At 32.5% G+C, this 15,092-nt stretch overlaps 5 protein-coding genes across 15 annotated transcripts in view; 2 read left to right on the top strand and 3 right to left on the bottom strand.

Annotated features, from left to right (window-relative positions):
- Positions 1-1,121: 1,121 nt before the first annotated feature.
- On the bottom strand, positions 1,122-4,530 carry Ddx1 (ATP-dependent RNA helicase Ddx1). The gene is made up of 12 exons (XM_034317782.2): positions 4,374-4,530; positions 4,203-4,254; positions 3,927-4,120; positions 3,655-3,854; positions 3,100-3,579; positions 2,871-3,040; positions 2,640-2,802; positions 2,392-2,578; positions 2,031-2,324; positions 1,737-1,954; positions 1,546-1,666; positions 1,122-1,483 (listed from the first exon to the last, which is right to left on the bottom strand). The coding sequence occupies exons 1-12, from the start codon at positions 4,387-4,389 to the stop codon at positions 1,365-1,367; spliced, it is 2,214 nt and encodes a 737-aa protein (XP_034173673.1). The 5' UTR covers positions 4,390-4,530; the 3' UTR covers positions 1,122-1,364.
- Positions 4,531-5,059: 529 nt separating this feature from the next.
- Positions 5,060-5,697, top strand: Blos2 (biogenesis of lysosome-related organelles complex 1 subunit 2). Its single transcript, XM_034318385.2, has one exon. The coding sequence runs from the start codon at positions 5,209-5,211 to the stop codon at positions 5,695-5,697; it is 489 nt and encodes a 162-aa protein (XP_034174276.1). The 5' UTR covers positions 5,060-5,208.
- Positions 5,698-5,815: 118 nt separating this feature from the next.
- On the bottom strand, positions 5,816-8,111 carry EloC (transcription elongation factor elongin C). Of its 2 annotated transcripts, XM_034318387.2 has the most exons (5): positions 7,825-8,111; positions 7,466-7,524; positions 7,215-7,280; positions 6,847-7,040; positions 5,816-6,767 (listed from the first exon to the last, which is right to left on the bottom strand). In XM_034318387.2, the coding sequence occupies exons 2-5, from the start codon at positions 7,496-7,498 to the stop codon at positions 6,626-6,628; spliced, it is 435 nt and encodes a 144-aa protein (XP_034174278.1). In that variant the 5' UTR covers positions 7,499-7,524; positions 7,825-8,111; the 3' UTR covers positions 5,816-6,625. The 2 variants fall into 2 exon arrangements, with proteins under 2 accessions (XP_034174278.1, XP_034174279.1); XM_034318388.2 differs by lacking the exon at positions 7,215-7,280 and having other exon boundaries at positions 7,825-8,082.
- A 1,168-nt stretch (positions 8,112-9,279) lies between these two features.
- On the top strand, positions 9,280-11,652 carry LOC117601529 (sister chromatid cohesion protein DCC1). 3 transcript variants are annotated; one of them, XM_076688648.1, is made up of 8 exons: positions 9,280-9,597; positions 9,671-9,847; positions 9,926-10,112; positions 10,181-10,409; positions 10,505-10,721; positions 10,791-10,900; positions 10,972-11,155; positions 11,207-11,319. In XM_076688648.1, exons 1-8 carry the CDS (start codon positions 9,578-9,580, stop codon positions 11,226-11,228), a joined length of 1,146 nt encoding a protein of 381 aa, XP_076544763.1. In that variant the 5' UTR covers positions 9,280-9,577; the 3' UTR covers positions 11,229-11,319. The 3 variants fall into 3 exon arrangements, with proteins under 3 accessions (XP_076544763.1, XP_076544762.1, XP_034174267.2); XM_076688647.1 differs by having other exon boundaries at positions 9,295-9,597; positions 11,221-11,652; XM_034318376.2 differs by having other exon boundaries at positions 9,306-9,597; positions 10,181-10,373; positions 11,221-11,650.
- A 256-nt stretch (positions 11,653-11,908) lies between these two features.
- Fak (protein tyrosine kinase 2 Fak) overlaps positions 11,909-15,092 on the bottom strand; it is a 30,617-nt gene continuing 27,433 nt past the window's right edge. For 4 of the 8 annotated variants that reach the window (XM_034318332.2, XM_034318334.2, XM_034318333.2 and 1 more), the window contains 7 exons: positions 14,792-14,935; positions 14,567-14,716; positions 14,398-14,497; positions 14,095-14,326; positions 13,723-14,014; positions 13,298-13,631; positions 11,913-13,217 (listed from right to left, as the gene is read on the bottom strand). In XM_034318332.2, coding sequence (XP_034174223.1) covers positions 13,320-13,631; positions 13,723-14,014; positions 14,095-14,326; positions 14,398-14,497; positions 14,567-14,716; positions 14,792-14,935 — 1,230 coding nt within the window. In that variant the 3' untranslated portion in view covers positions 11,913-13,217; positions 13,298-13,319. Of the gene's footprint in view, positions 13,218-13,297; positions 13,632-13,722; positions 14,015-14,094; positions 14,327-14,397; positions 14,498-14,566; positions 14,717-14,791; positions 14,936-15,092 lie in introns of all 8 variants that reach the window. The other 4 variants (XM_076688645.1, XM_034318338.2, XM_076688644.1 and 1 more) reach the window with 4 other exon arrangements.

The following is a 15,092-nucleotide window of genomic DNA, read 5'->3' as shown; positions in this document are numbered from 1 at the left end:
TTAAATTTAGGCGGCTGATCACGTGGTCCAAGTCACGTGTTGTGATGGGTACTTTAAATTTAATTTAGTCCAGTCACTGCTAAAATTATATTAAAACTGAAGCATTAAATTAACAAGGTAATTAATTATCATTGTTTTGCGTGAATGTATTTTCCCCAACGATCAGCTACAACCTAAGATGTACATTGGCGCCATCATTCAATTTTTAAATACGTATATCTTACAAATAAAGTCACAAATTATAAAGTGGTAAAGGAATTTTTTTATCATTTGCCATAAAATATTTGCAGTTTCCACGGTGTTCATCCTTTTTGAGGCACTCTGTATATATTATATAAATATAATTTAACCGAGTTAAAGCGATCGAGTGAAACTTTTCGAAGTGTGTGTTATCGAGCGTGCCATTTTAAGAGAGAGAGAATGGTGTGAACGACTGTAAATGTGTTTTTAGATTACAAGAAACAGGAAAAAAAATATTTCATTCTCATTCTGTGATGATTGTCTGAATATAAAGAGAGAGAGAAAGAGAGAGAGAAAAAAGGAAATGTTTTCATGAATCTATGCTGATTAATCAATTAAATTAGCGTGTAAATGGTTTGACTCTATATTGTATTAACTGCGCCAATGAAATGAAAACCATCTTAAAAGTGTGAAGAGAAATGCATTCATAAACGCGTGAATCAATCGTGCACACTGTTTGAAAGGGAGAGAGAACACATGTATGCTGTACCCGAATACAAAAAAAGCAAACAGTATGATTTGTATACTGTGTAACTATAGTCGTTTATCATTGATTTCGAGAAATGTGTATAAAATTATTATGTGTAATTAAACAAAAGTCATTTAGTAAATTTTAAGAGTATAAATGATATATAATTATACTGTTCGAAAAAAAAACAAAAAAAAAACTGAGATCGTACGTGTGCCCCTCGTGCACACGTATCACAAAACACAAAGGATATTGCGAAGGTTAACAAAAACTAAACACTGCAAAGTCACTGTATTATACATTTGTGTAACTAAAATAGCGATGGTACAATTATGAAGATTATAAAAAATACAATAAACACTTACCGGATGTCTTATATACACATATACGAAATGGTATTTACGCGAGTCAATTTCTTTTGTTCTTTTTTTTTTTTAATGATTAATTTGTACAAAATACTCCTTGTTACGTGCGAATTGAAACTTTATATTATATGTAACAAATTTATATATTACATTTGAAAATTACAGTACACTGTATTTCTGGGTATTAAAATTATTAGAACACTAGAAATAACATTCAAACACAAAATTGAATACTCAATTTGCAAAGCATGATAGTAGATCTTGATTTCTCATATTAAGTTAACGCAATTTTAATTTGCTGCTGCAGCCATATGCCTTTCCAAATGCAAAAGTTGTGCTCTTGATTCCAAGGAAGATAACTCAGCCACGTAAGGTGCCATTTGTTCAACGTGGTTTTGATAAGTCGAACCTAAATAGTTTATAAATATTAAAATACAGTTCATTGTATAATTAAAATACAGAAATACGTACCCATGTTTGCTCTTCTTTCTCCGTATATAACTTTCCCGTCGAAGTCGTTCATAGGAACTTTCATATCCGGTTCAACTTGTTGAATTGTGATATTTAGGTGATCTTCAATTTCGGCTAAATACTAAAGCAATATAAATTAGATCTTTAATAAAGAGAAACATCTGAATATGTTATATTTTACTAAAACTTACATTTGGTTCATTGTACCAGGTACAACAACCACCCTTGTCGGTAAGATTAGTGTTGTTGCAATTTCTTCCGCGGCTAGGACACCACTCACCGTGGTACCACACTTTTTCTGGTACTTTGCTAACTAATGAAATAGCCAAACCCATTCGTTCAGCTCTACCAACTCTACCGATACGATGCACGTAGTTTGATTTCTCATCAGGTAGAGTCATATTAATCACTATAGGAGGAAAATTATAAACTCAATTAAACAAAGTCACATGTACAAATGTCACATACAAACTTCAAATACGTACTGAATGGTAGCCCAGTAATATCTAAACCTCTAGCAGCAACATCGGTACAGATCAAGAACTTTACTTCTTGTTTCTTGAACTTTTCTAAATTAGCTTTCCGTTCGGCAGGCTTTCGATCACCGTGTAAACATACGCACGAAAATTGGTTTCCTCCAACTTGCTTCAAATACCGTTCCAAATTATCGCAATCTATCTTAGTTCTACAGAAGATGATAGCTCTATCCATGTTGTGCACCTTAATGGCACGAATACAGTATTCACCTTTTAGTATTTTCACACTTTCTGATAGTGTCTCTGTAAAATTTTTAATTACACAATCAGTAGAATATCATAGTAATAATTAGAGTGATTTGAAACATACCAGGATCGTTACTTCCTGGTCTTATATTATCTCGTTGATGTACACCGTCAGTTTCTATGTGTCTTCTTAAGTTATGCCAAGATTTATCTTTCTGCGGATCTACCATTACAACAACGTGATGCACAGTTTCGGGTACAGCATCTTCACCTTTTAAGTCTACCCATGTTGGAAAATGCATCAGGCGATCCTATAGAAAAACTTGCTATATAGTTTTCTACGAAATATAAATGGTTATTACAGATACTTACTGCCATTTTTTTCACTTCAAAAGAATGCAACGTAGCCGAACACACGATCATTTGCAGTCTTTTTCCATCTGATGTAATTTTTGGTATTTGTTTATGCAAACGTTCGATTAATTCCGTGTAACCTTGCTTCAATAGACCATCAGCTTCGTCCAAAATAAAGAATCTAAAAACATATTATATTATAATAATGATTATCTCAATGAAATCAGAATGCAGTAACTTTTACAATACCTGCAATGTGTTAGGGACAAATAGCCTCCTTGTATCAGATCTTCTAAACGTCCTGGTGTTCCAACCACTATGTCCACACCTGAATTTAGCTTAGAAATCTGTTCTTTTACACTTACTCCTCCAATAACTAACAAATCTTTGATGGTAGGATCTGTTAGATATTTTTTAAACTAAATAAAAATATCATTTAGTTATTAATATTAAAAATTTTTAATTATTAACAGCTTACCTTTTGAATCTGATTATATGTTTGTTCAGCAAGTTCCCGCGATGGTTCCATAATTATAGCTTGAGGAGCATTAGGTTTTGGTTTGCTATCCTCTATACTTTGACCTTGGCTAGTATTATTAGGATTTTCCTTAACACATTCTTTAGGAGCTGAAGCAAGAGGTATGTGATCTTTTAAATGACCACATGGTGGATATTTAAATGGTTGTGCTCCAAAATTAAATGACATTTCAGCATTTTTTAAAACAACAGCTGGATAGTAGGTCTGTGATTTTTGTTGTGCATTCAAGTTGAATGCTACATTAAGATCTTTACCATTTTTTGTAAACCTAATATGCCCATTTGATAAATCTAAGTAACATCCAATTACATCATGCATTCCAAAAGGTTCTCCGTAATCGTCAAACCGTTTCGCATTTGACATTTTACCAGTACCACCAAAACCAAAACCAAACTTGTCTGTTCCCAGATCCAATGTGGCCTGTGAGATATCATGATTAATATAGTTTTTTGAATGATTATTTATGAAAAGTTAATAAAAATGTAAGATAATTACTTCAGCTGTAGACCAGCCTACACGGCATAAACCTTCATCAGTTACTATAGCTTCATAGAAAAATTTTTCTTTCCCATGTACTCCTTTGTTTGCTCTGCAACCATGCCATTCTTTTTGTTCACGACTCTGACATCTCAGGCCATCTGGAGTAACAGCTAAAGCTCTTCCTCTATCAAATAAACTCAATGCCCAATGTGTAGCTAGGAATAATTATGACAGTCATTCAGTTAAATAAAACAATGTTACTAGTCATTAGCAAGAACACAACATACAAGGCTGATGATGTCCTGTAGAACTTGTTTTAGCTGTTTTGCCAGATTCTATATCCTTTAGAGTTTCGCATACAATTTGTATAACTGGCAAACAGAAAGCACCAGTTTTTCCACTACCAGTCTCTGCAGCCATCAATACATCTCCGCCACCCAAAATTAATGGAATAGCTTCAGCTTGGACATCAGTTGGTAATCTATAACACGGTATTCGCATCACACTTTGTTATATATGACAATTCTTATTTTATTTGTATAATACAACTTTATTATACTTACGTCCACTCCATTTCATCCACTGCGTTTGCAATTTCTGGTAGAACACCCATTTCTAAAAGAAAACATAATTAAGATGTACAAAATTTTGACAAATCTATCAACAGTATTTTTAACCATACTTCCATTTATATCATTATAATACTCAGGAAAGGGCTAGTCAAAAATATTTACCCTCGAATGCCGCCATCCTTACAATCCTAATTAATGTTCTATCTGTAATAAAGGTACAAAGAGAAAATGTAGACTTTTTACCGGGTTTCTTTCTTAGCACCACTTAGCACCAAGGACTAGGTACATCCCTGCATCCTAACATTAGGTCGGTATGCAGAGAGTGGTGGAACGGGGTCCCAGTAACCCCAGAACAAAAAAGGTCGGTATGTAGAGAGTGCCGATGGTGCAACGGGGTCCCAGAAACCCCAGAACGAAAACAAGTCGACATGCAGAGCGCCAGTGGTGGACGGGGTCTCAGAAACCCCAGTACGAAAACCAGTCGGTATGTAGAAAGCGTAAACGGTACAACGGGGTCCCAGAAACCCCAGAACGAGATCCAGTCGGTATATAGAAAGCGCCCGCGGCGCGGCGGGGTCCCAGGAACCCCAGAACTAGAACCAGTCGGTATATAGAAAGCGCCAACGGTACAACGGGGTCCCAGGAACCCCAGAACGAGAACCAGACGGTATGTACAAAGCGTCCGCGGCGCGACGGGGTCCCAGAAAACCCAGAACGAAAACCAGTCGGTATGTAGAAAGCGCCAGCCGTCCGACGGGGTCCCAGAAACCCCGGGACAATAAAGGTTGGCATGTAAAAAGCGGTGGGGTGTCTGAGGCACCCTAAATCATGACGCTTTCAAAAATAAAGGCATGTCCAGTGTTTTGCGTCGGTAGTCACTGCGTGCTCTAAAAATTTGACATTTATTATAGACAGTGAGTAATGGATAGCGTATATTGTCGCAATTGAAGTTATTTATTCCCGTTTATTTTCATACAAATGATTATTTATATCGACAATGACATCAATTAAAGATCCATTGAAAGAAAACGTACAAACAGAATCTTCTCTTTTTACGGAAGATCACAGTTCACGATGCGAATCACCAAAACGAGGAACTACGCTCTCGACAAGTACAAGCAGCTTCGAGGCATTAGATCCTCATGATCCAAATCTTAGTCGCTTAGCCAATACCATGTTTCAAAAAACTGGTGAATATTTACAAGAGGAACTTACAGCTACTCATGCTGATTATCGTTTATTGGAGCGATTAAACAAAGAAACCATTGCAAAGTATACTGAATTGAAAACCATATCATCAGGTGTCTCTCAATCTTTAGATTCTTTAAACGAAAAATACAAGAAGTTACAACCCATTTTGGACAACATTAATGAAATTGATGATAGTGTGACTAAGTTAGAACAGGCTGCATATAAATTAGCAGCATATTCTAAACGATTGGAAGCAAAGTTTAAAGATATTGAAAGAGATGCAAAAAACAAATGAAACTGTGATATGGAACATAAGTTAGATAAAAATGTAAAAGGAATTAAATGTAGCAAAAGTGTTTATGTTGCTGCAAAATTTATTTATCTGTTGTCAATTTAAGAATTGTTTGTATATAAAATTATATATTTTTTTTAACTAAAGGAGAAATAATAGCTATTAGTTTCCATTCTTACAGTTAGCTATATTAGAATAGTTTACATGTACATGTTTCTTATAAAGGTTCTGTAAAAGTGTGATGCATTTTTTTTACATTAAATCACAATACATTTCAATTCTGTAATTAGTCTACTTCTTAAGTATACTGTATTCTACTTATGAACTTATTTGGAAACTACATTACCACTTAATTTCCTAGAAAATAATGTACAGTAATTTATAGTATGAACATAAACCAAAAATAAATATTCTTATATGTAATAAAAATTTAACTATAACAATGTATCAATATACTGTTATTAAAAATGAAAATCTCTGGTATTGTATAATTTACTGAATTAACCTCTTCATTAATTACAAGTGATAAGATTTTTTGCAGTTGTAAAACAGATTAGAACAGACATGAATAAGTGTTTAACATTATACTGATATTTTAATTTTTGATATAAATTTTTTTTTAACAATTTGTTATACTACTAAATTATATAATAAATGTAAATACATACAATCTAAAATAGCAGGTTTCAGATTTCTTAATAATCAAATGATTTATATGTGTACATTTGGTAATCTGTTGTTGAAAATCACAACTGTCCTGTGTTAAATGTTCATATATGATAGACATAAATAAAATAGAATATAAATGTCCATTAAAAAAATATTATAACACCTTGCTAAATTTTGAAATAAAAACTATAACAAAAAAAGTTTAGCACATTCACAATTAAATTTAAGAATGGTTGGTAATCACTGATGTTGTTTAACATATTTAGCAATCTAAGAAATTTCCAGCCATAAATAATTCTAATGCAATTTCAGGTGCAATAGGAAATTCTGGTATTTCTGTACTGCTATTTGTGTAGCGTACTTTGTAAGTAAAATACATGCAAACCTTTTGTAACACATGAGAGCTGCAAGCAGAGTAAATAATTTCATGTATTTTGTATACATTTGGATTTTTTGGGATGATGAACATACGAAAAAACTCACGGTATTTCACGAAAATTAACTTGATTAGCTTCATTTTCAGCAAACTGACCAGGACCACTTAACATAGCCTTTATTGTTCCACTAGTTAAGGCATGTTCCCGTTTAATAATAAATTCATGTCCATCACTGCTAACCAGTTTTACATACATTGCATTTGGTCCTTCACAACCTCCATATACAGGGCCACTTTCTTGCTAAAATTTCAATTCATTACTTACACAATGCCAAAATATTCATTTCTAAATATTGTATCTATTATTTCAAGTAATACACAACTAAATTAGTGTTAGTAACAAAATAAGAAAAGACAGGGTATGTAATAGAAGAGATCATTAAACAGCAAAATTTTAATTTGCAGAAATAGGTACCGCATGCAGGTCAATAGATGAACTGCCTTCTTCTTCTGCTCTATCGACATTTTCTTCCTCATTGGGCTTGATCCAAAGAAAAATTAGCATTAATGAATCAATTGTTTACCATAATTTTTTCCTGTTTTCCAATTAAAAGAACTAATGCCCAATTTTATAATTACAGCATATACATTTGTTTTAAATACATATCACAGATTCCATTTATCATGCACAAATGAAACATGCATAATATTTTAATAGAATCATACCTTATCAGCCTGGGAATTCACATCGTTTGACATGTTTGTCTTATTGAATATTTATTTTTCTACAAAGAAAAATGAATTAGTAGATGAAAAGGTTATTCCAAATATCAAGTCAATATGTCATAATGAATTTATTATTAATACATTAACAGTATTGGTATATGTTCATAATTGATCGCAATATAAAAATTTGGATTAAATATTAGTATAAAAAGGAAATAATGTACAAATAGAAAAGTATGACATTGTTATATTTATATAGGAGTGTATTTTGCGTTCGAAGTTATAACAGTTTGCACGAAAAATATTTAATATTGCATTTATTACTGTAACATATATGAAGATAAAAGAATTATACATACCTTGATGAAAAATAAAATTGAATAAATCTAAACTTTTTAACACTATTTAGTAACCAGAACGACTACTAATATGGCTACGAGTTTAGTATAGTTCTCGATAAGTCGAAGCTGATGCCGCTTCACTTTGATTTATATATGTAATGATTAAATAGAATAAAAATCAAACTATAAATTCTTGTAATATATTTGAATATAAAATACATGTTTAATAATAATCGTGTTATTTTACGTAATTTTATTGCTTTTGAATTATTAAATAAGTATTTATAGACCTTAGCGTCGAAAACTTTACCGACAGATCCTAGAAAAATCCCTAGAAACGAGTTTTCAAATTACGTCGTCATTTCTATACTGCAGTTCACCAAAGTCCGTAACTGCGAAAAGACTAGTTTTCGTTCTTCGCGCTTCTCCACTGCGCATCTTCGCTCTGATTGGCGATACTCCCAAGCGAAGTGGAAAGCGATTAGCAGAGAGCTCGCTGCGTTCCCCCACCATCTTCCAACCTGCGCGTCGCAGTTATGGACTCTGGTGAACTGCGGTATAAACAGAATGTAAAAAAATTTGAGGGATGTGTTCAGGAGGCCCTAAAGAATGGTAGTCTGGTCCTTATATTATCCAAATCGTCAAAAAGTTATAAAATATTGAAATTATGTCTGTCAACCGTCAACAAAATGGCGGATCGGACGCACCTGCATTAATTTAATAGTAATATAAACATTTCTGTGATTCGTGTGTCCAAATGAGTAACAGACTATCATTCTTTGGGTCAGATAGAACAAAACGAGCACCCAAGAGATGATGTACACTGAGTTGCATTGAACTTGTCGCAGTGAAGTTGGCTACAAATTCACTAACACATTCACGCCGCGTTGGTGAGTCTATCTCGCCCATCGTCTCACCGACGCGGTGTGAATGTGTTAGTGAATTTGTAGCCAACTTCACTGCGACAAGTTCAATGCAACTCAGGGTACAAGCCTCCAGGTAAAAATACGAATTAAATTTTCGACGTTTAATCAGCGCCCTCTGGGAGCAGAAAAAGGAACTAAACCTTGCAAAAATTTTGGCCCTCTAGCGGCAAAAATGCGAACTAAATTTTCGACGTCGAATCAGCGCCCTCTGGGGGTAGGAAAAGGAACTAAACCCTGCAAAAATTTTGGCCCTCTAGCGGCAAAACTGCGAACTAAATTTTCGACGCCGAATCAACGCCCTCTGGGGGCAGAAAAAGGAACCAAACTTTGCAAAAATTTTGGCCCTCTAGCGGCAAAAATGTGAACTAAATTTTCGACGTCGAAGCAGTGCCCTCTGGCGGTAGAAAAAGGAACTAAATTTTGCAAAAATTTAAATTTTAAATTATTTTTCACGAGGCTTCACTTACCTTTACTTACCTTTACTTACCTTTCCTCGAACCAGTGGCCATAAGTATATTGTTTATAATATATTTATTATAAGGGATGAAGGGATACAAGAGATGCAGGGAGAATTCAGAAGTGTAAGGGATACAGAAATATAAGGGATGCCGAGGTTTAAGGAATGCCGGTATATATGAGATGCAGGAATATAGGGAATGTAGTGATATAAGGGATATGCCCCCAAATAATGCGAGTATGCGTAAGGTGACAATTGAGGTGGCACTTAAATCAGTTTCTGTTCGGCCTAATTTTCGATTAAACGTTGACTGTTTTACCGACGCGGAATTCGAAGTTCGGCCTCCACGCTAGCATCGCCTTAACCTGTTGTTCTTACCTTTTATACAATGGAAATTGCAGATACCAGGTGAATATTAAGAATATAGTGTATTAATTAACAATTCTAGATGTATCATATGATTTAATCTTAATTTTCGTAGGTTTTCACGAACTACGGATGAAGTACTTGATACCTTAGAATTAGCTAATATTAAAGATTCTGATTTGACAAATGAAACTGAAATTTTGTATTCTGCACTTGGAGATAATATGGATAAGTATATAAAGTTGTTAGAGATTGATGATCATTTATTGGAAGCAATTAACAAAGGAGAAAGGTAAATGTTTATTTACATTTATTAATATTTTTCTAATCAGTTTTATTATTCAATTACTGTTAATAATAAAAATTTCAGTTTAACATTTCAGGGTAAGGAAGAAGATTCTGTAGCACTATGTACAAAAAATAGAACTTATGATGTTAAAGAAACTGAAACATCTAATTCATATTTGTTAGTACCAAATACAAATATGTTTGAAAATACAGATGGTAGAATAATAAAACATAATAATGTTTTGGGAATTTTTCATATTTATTATGAGGTATAAATAACTTATAAGAAAATAGTTTTGAACTTGTAATATAAAATAAATCTGTGGAAATATTTAAGGTAACTGAATGTAAACCTAAAGTGGAAAAATTACTTGATTTGCTTGAGCCTACTTCTTTCAAAGGAATGGAATATGAATCTTCTATACCTCAAGAACTTTTATATGACTGGCATAGATTACAAAGTGAGATACAAGCCAGTGAAGAGGAACTAAAGCAGGCCTTAAAAGATTATTTAATAGTTAATATTGATGGTATCATAAATTTTTCAAGAATTACTAAGAAAAACAGTATATAATTGACATTGATTAGTATTCTTAACTGTAATTATGCAGCCAACATAGTTAACAAGACTAACTATGTTATTTTTTATGCTCGTTTAAAGGCTATTTTCGTTTGATACCATTTGAATCTGAAGTAAGAAGCTTAACATTAATGTTAGATCTCTTTGATGAAAACTGTTGGGAGATAGATGAAGTTGATAAAGAAATTACATATGATTATTTAAAAGAATTTTTTCATAAATCAGTTTTTGATACTTTGTTTACTAAATACACAGAAGTAAGTCATAAAACCAAAAAAGATGGAACACCGTTATACAGGTATATGAAATTAACGCAACTGTAATTAGCAAGCTTAGAGTCAGAGATAAAATATGATACATATTACAGATATAACGAAGAACTTTGTTGCAAGAGTTTAGCTAAAATTCTTCTTGCTGCTTCTTCGGTAACCGAATATAAACAATTCATGGAATCATGGAATATTGGAACACCAGAAAGTAAGCTGAAATTTGTATGAAAAAATTTATGTATTAAATTTATGTTTACTTTGCAATTTATTTGCATATAGAAATGAAACCAAGGGAAGAATATTTACGTGGAATAGCTCTTATTACCTGGAACAGTTACGCAATGAAAAAAGAAGTAGTAGCTTTTCCAGAAATAGATTTACCGAAAGATACTGAGGAAAGGTTTAATGCCCTATTCAAAGCAAAAGATAAGTGGACAGTAGAAGAAATAACTCCGTATATATTGTAAGTAAAAACAAAATTTCATTTATAACACGTTTCTCTTTGTTATAAAAGTTTTCTTGTTTTAGATGTTTAACAACAAACCAAATAAATGTTAATGCTCTTTTAACTAAATATGCCAGATGTTCGGTCATTAACGGTATTAAATATTACAGTTCAAAACTCGGTAAATGAATAAAATTGTTGATGTTGAAATCATTCTCGCTGTTTATTTCGCTTGAGGCTGTAATACATAGTTACATTTACACCGTTCTATAAATAGTTTTTAAATATCATTACACATTGTTTATGTTTATTATTCATCATCTAATTGATAACATAACAGGGTTGATCGCGATGGACTGTCTTTATCTCAGTATTTTCTATTTCTTTAAAGACTGCAATTATATTTTGAAAAACGGTTACCTGTAGTAACAGTAATAAATACTTGGTATGTTTATCCTTTCATTATGAATTACAAAATCTTATATAACGTGATTGTAGCCGAGTAATGTAATAATATGATTAATAACAATTAAAAGTTTTTCTTCAAAATTTGTTAGCGTTTTGTCAAGTATTATGATATTTATTAGGATGTATTTTTGAAAATTACATGTAATATAAGAGAATTGGAAAATAAAAATTATATTTTCTATAATAAATGATATAATGTGTTGTGATGATATAAATATGATAGTACATTATAAAATTGAAAATAAAAAAAATTTGTCGAACATTTTAATGAAATTTTAAGGATAACATTTAAAAGATAACATTTGTTTAAACTAACATTTACATAATTATCAACATCATTATTAAATGATATAAATTTTAAATATTTATTTACATATGCTTGATGTAATTTAAAAGTATTTTATGGTTTCGATGCAATAGCAGTGTCAAACGTTGTAAACATGAGTTACAAAGTCCTGGGATGACAATTCATTAGGACATTACTATACATTCTTAATGTGTTTATAGAAAAGTGTATTTGCAGTATACAAGTACATCTTGGCACGTTACCATAAAATTGCGGGTTGTCTATAACACAGTGGACAATGTAAAAATGCTGTTAACGAATGTAAACAATCATTCTGACAATTAAGATCTTAATTTCATATGAAATGAAATCTTCCCAGGGACATATAAAGTAACAAATTGTACAAAAAAGGAATACTTTATATCTATGGAATATTTAATAAATTTGTAAATGCACTAATATTGTGAGCGCATCGCATTGACAAAGTTATCAGTGGCATTTTTATGCAAAGATGAAATTTTTTATAAATATTTTATAGGAACTGACTTGCCATTGAAGAATGATTCGTTTCTTTATAAAACAGTCTGTATAAATTTCATAAATTGGTATGAATTGCTAAATAATTACCTAATAGAAATAACATTCAGTCCCGTTTTTTACATTGCAATCACTCCTCATAGCAGGAAATAGACTATTAAATTACGAATTTGTAAAAACAACATTATCGTAAGATTATGTCTTACATGAAATTAAATTTTTGGATAATATTTTGAACCGTTTTTTAAATATACATTTATAAATATAATATATATATATATGTATATAGAATTATTCAACTACCTATAGGGTGATGCAATAAGACAATCTCTGGATTAATAGGTCGTATACGTCATGACATTGCGATGATGAATTTTATATAATTTATTTTAAATAATATTAAAACATGTGCGAGAAAATTTAAGCGTGTTATCTATTGGATACTAAGTTCGTATGAATGGAAGAATTGCATGCAATTCTTTATGCTTGAGGGTGCCTTTTGCGTCACCCCATGTACAGCTTTGTTATACAATAACAAATTAACAATAATTCTAAAGCTTTGGAGTGATTTCTTCGTAGTTATAACTTACATCTCTTAACAATAATCTACCTCTACATCTAATGAATACTGTCTTATCTATAAGTACGTTTAGACAAAGTCTGTTAAATGTTAAAAAGAGCTATAAAGCGCAAATACTAAATCTCTTGCTGCTGAGTTATGCGCGAGATATAGATGGGTAACTTGCAGGACGTTATCTATGTACATACAAATATTTCTCCGAAGTTTTCCTAAAATTAATAAGCATAAAATGCAACGAACGAATAAAAAGCTTTAGGTATACAATTTTGTGGTAATAAATGAGTCATACCTTAATGCAAGGCACCTCGTTGTTAGCTATCAGTTGTCGCACTTTCATTTGTTGTTTTATTATTGGACGCAAACACTGACTGTTGATTAACACCTGTCGTCACTGTTTGACTTTGATGAACTGTTTGAACTAAATTACAAGTAACTGGTACCATTGGCGGTAGATTAACTGAATTATTCATAGGACTGATATTACATGACAACGATGGTCTTTTTCTTTCTAAACTATTTGTTGTCATTTGTCTTCTGGTCGTTGAATTACGTTCGAGACTGTTAGTAACAATGTGATGCCTTCTTTCTAAACTAGAGCTAGAATTAACATCACTTTGACTACCCTGAAACAAATATTTATTACGTTTAATTTTATTATAAATGTTTTAAAACGATCAATGAACTCTACCAAATCTATCACAGAACACAATTTACCTGAAGCGAGCGATCGACGGATTGGCCCATTCTATGTAAAAGTTCACCACTTTGACTCTGTCTGAACGTCGTACCCTGACGTTCACTCGACTGACTTCGCCTCAGAAATTGTTCTCCAGATTGACTGGAACGAATACGGTTTTCCGGCGTAGATTCTTTTGGTGCATTAATATTGTTTTGCTTCTGACAAATCTGGTTATCTACGTACGGGTAACGAATACGAATCGAATCGATTACATCCAGCAGATTCTTTGCGTCCATTGCTAAAATGTGTGCTGCTGACAACATTCCTCTGAAAACGTACACGTATTATTTACAACTATCTCTTGTAACGCGTGACAATTAACTATTATATAATTATTGAAAACATACTTTCGATATTCTACGTCTAAAGTAGTAGCGCTGTATTTCTGAGCTTGTTTCATAGCGGTTACAAGCTCTGCCATATCTTTGCTAAGAACTTTATGCGCCATTTCTACCTCGCGATGAGCAGATATAGGTAGTATATCCATCAAAGCATCCACAGATGAAAGCAAGGCTTTTAATTCAATACCTACTTTACGTACTAACTCCAAGTATTGTTCCGCTTTGCTCTGCTGCACACCTGCGCATTTGTAATTTCATTAAAATATCGTTTAACATACTATGAGGTAAATTAAGTGTAGGGACTAGTACCTTGGGAAAGAGACATTACCGCACGAACTACACTGGTAGTGGAATCATACACTTTGTCATTGGTTCTATCCAGATCTGCAGTAGGTGTTGGTTCCATTTTCTGTAAATTAAGGGTACTTTGCATTCCATACCTTAGTACATCTGTTTAATTATTAGATAAGTATGTTACCTTTACGACGATTACTTTCTCGCTACCCTTATCAGAACCTAAAGAACCAGTATTAGCGCTATGTTGCTCGTGATTTGGTGATTGCGTGACTGAACGTGGAACTGGAGGACTAGCGCTTTCGTCTCCGCTCGTTGCAATTGATAAACGTTTCTAATTCAACAAAAAATAGTATAACGAAATAATGATTACATAAATGTAACAAACTATAAATAAACGAAATCGTACTTCTTCTCTAGCCAACCAGCGACTATCCTCTTCAGACTGACGCTGTTGCTCTAAGAGTCGTTGTTCCAACAATTTTTGTTCATCGTCCACACCGGTGTTGAAGTTTTCTGCTACGTTGTCGAACAACTGCGATTGTACGGTTCTCTGAAATCAAACAACTTATTAGAAATGATTCGTTTTTCCTTTGTACATCTAATGTAGCAGATATTTAACACAGTTGATTGTCACACATTTGTTACTTTTAATTACTAATGTAATTTTAATAGTTTATCAAATTTTCTTAATTTTTTTTTTTCAATTA

This window comes from Osmia lignaria, chromosome 6 (genome assembly GCF_051020975.1).
Source record: "Osmia lignaria lignaria isolate PbOS001 chromosome 6, iyOsmLign1, whole genome shotgun sequence".
Classification (NCBI taxonomy): domain Eukaryota; kingdom Metazoa; phylum Arthropoda; class Insecta; order Hymenoptera; family Megachilidae; genus Osmia; species Osmia lignaria.
The sequence above is the reverse complement of the archived record's forward strand: the minus strand, read 5'-3'. Positions and strand labels throughout refer to the sequence as shown.

Coding starts and splice junctions, on each gene's coding strand:
- Ddx1 (XM_034317782.2), bottom strand. Junction 2,325..2,391: donor ACCAGGAAGTAACGATCCTG/GTATGTTTCAAA, acceptor AAAATTTTACAG/AGACACTATCAGAAAGTGTG. Junction 1,484..1,545: donor AGAAAGAAGAGCAAACATGG/GTACGTATTTCT, acceptor TAAACTATTTAG/GTTCGACTTATCAAAACCAC.
- Blos2 (XM_034318385.2), top strand. CDS start 5,209: ATGACATCAATTAAAGATCCATTGAAAGAAAACGTACAAACAGAATCT.
- EloC (XM_034318387.2), bottom strand. CDS start 7,498: ATGTCAAACGATGTGAATTCCCAGGCTGATAAG. Junction 7,041..7,214: donor CATCTATTGACCTGCATGCG/GTACCTATTTCT, acceptor TTGAAATTTTAG/CAAGAAAGTGGCCCTGTATA. Junction 6,768..6,846: donor GTTAATTTTCGTGAAATACC/GTGAGTTTTTTC, acceptor CTCTGCTTGCAG/CTCTCATGTGTTACAAAAGG.
- LOC117601529 (XM_076688647.1), top strand. CDS start 9,578: ATGGAAATTGCAGATACCAG. Junction 9,598..9,670: donor ATGGAAATTGCAGATACCAG/GTGAATATTAAG, acceptor TAATTTTCGTAG/GTTTTCACGAACTACGGATG. Junction 10,410..10,504: donor AAGAATTACTAAGAAAAACA/GTATATAATTGA, acceptor GCTCGTTTAAAG/GCTATTTTCGTTTGATACCA.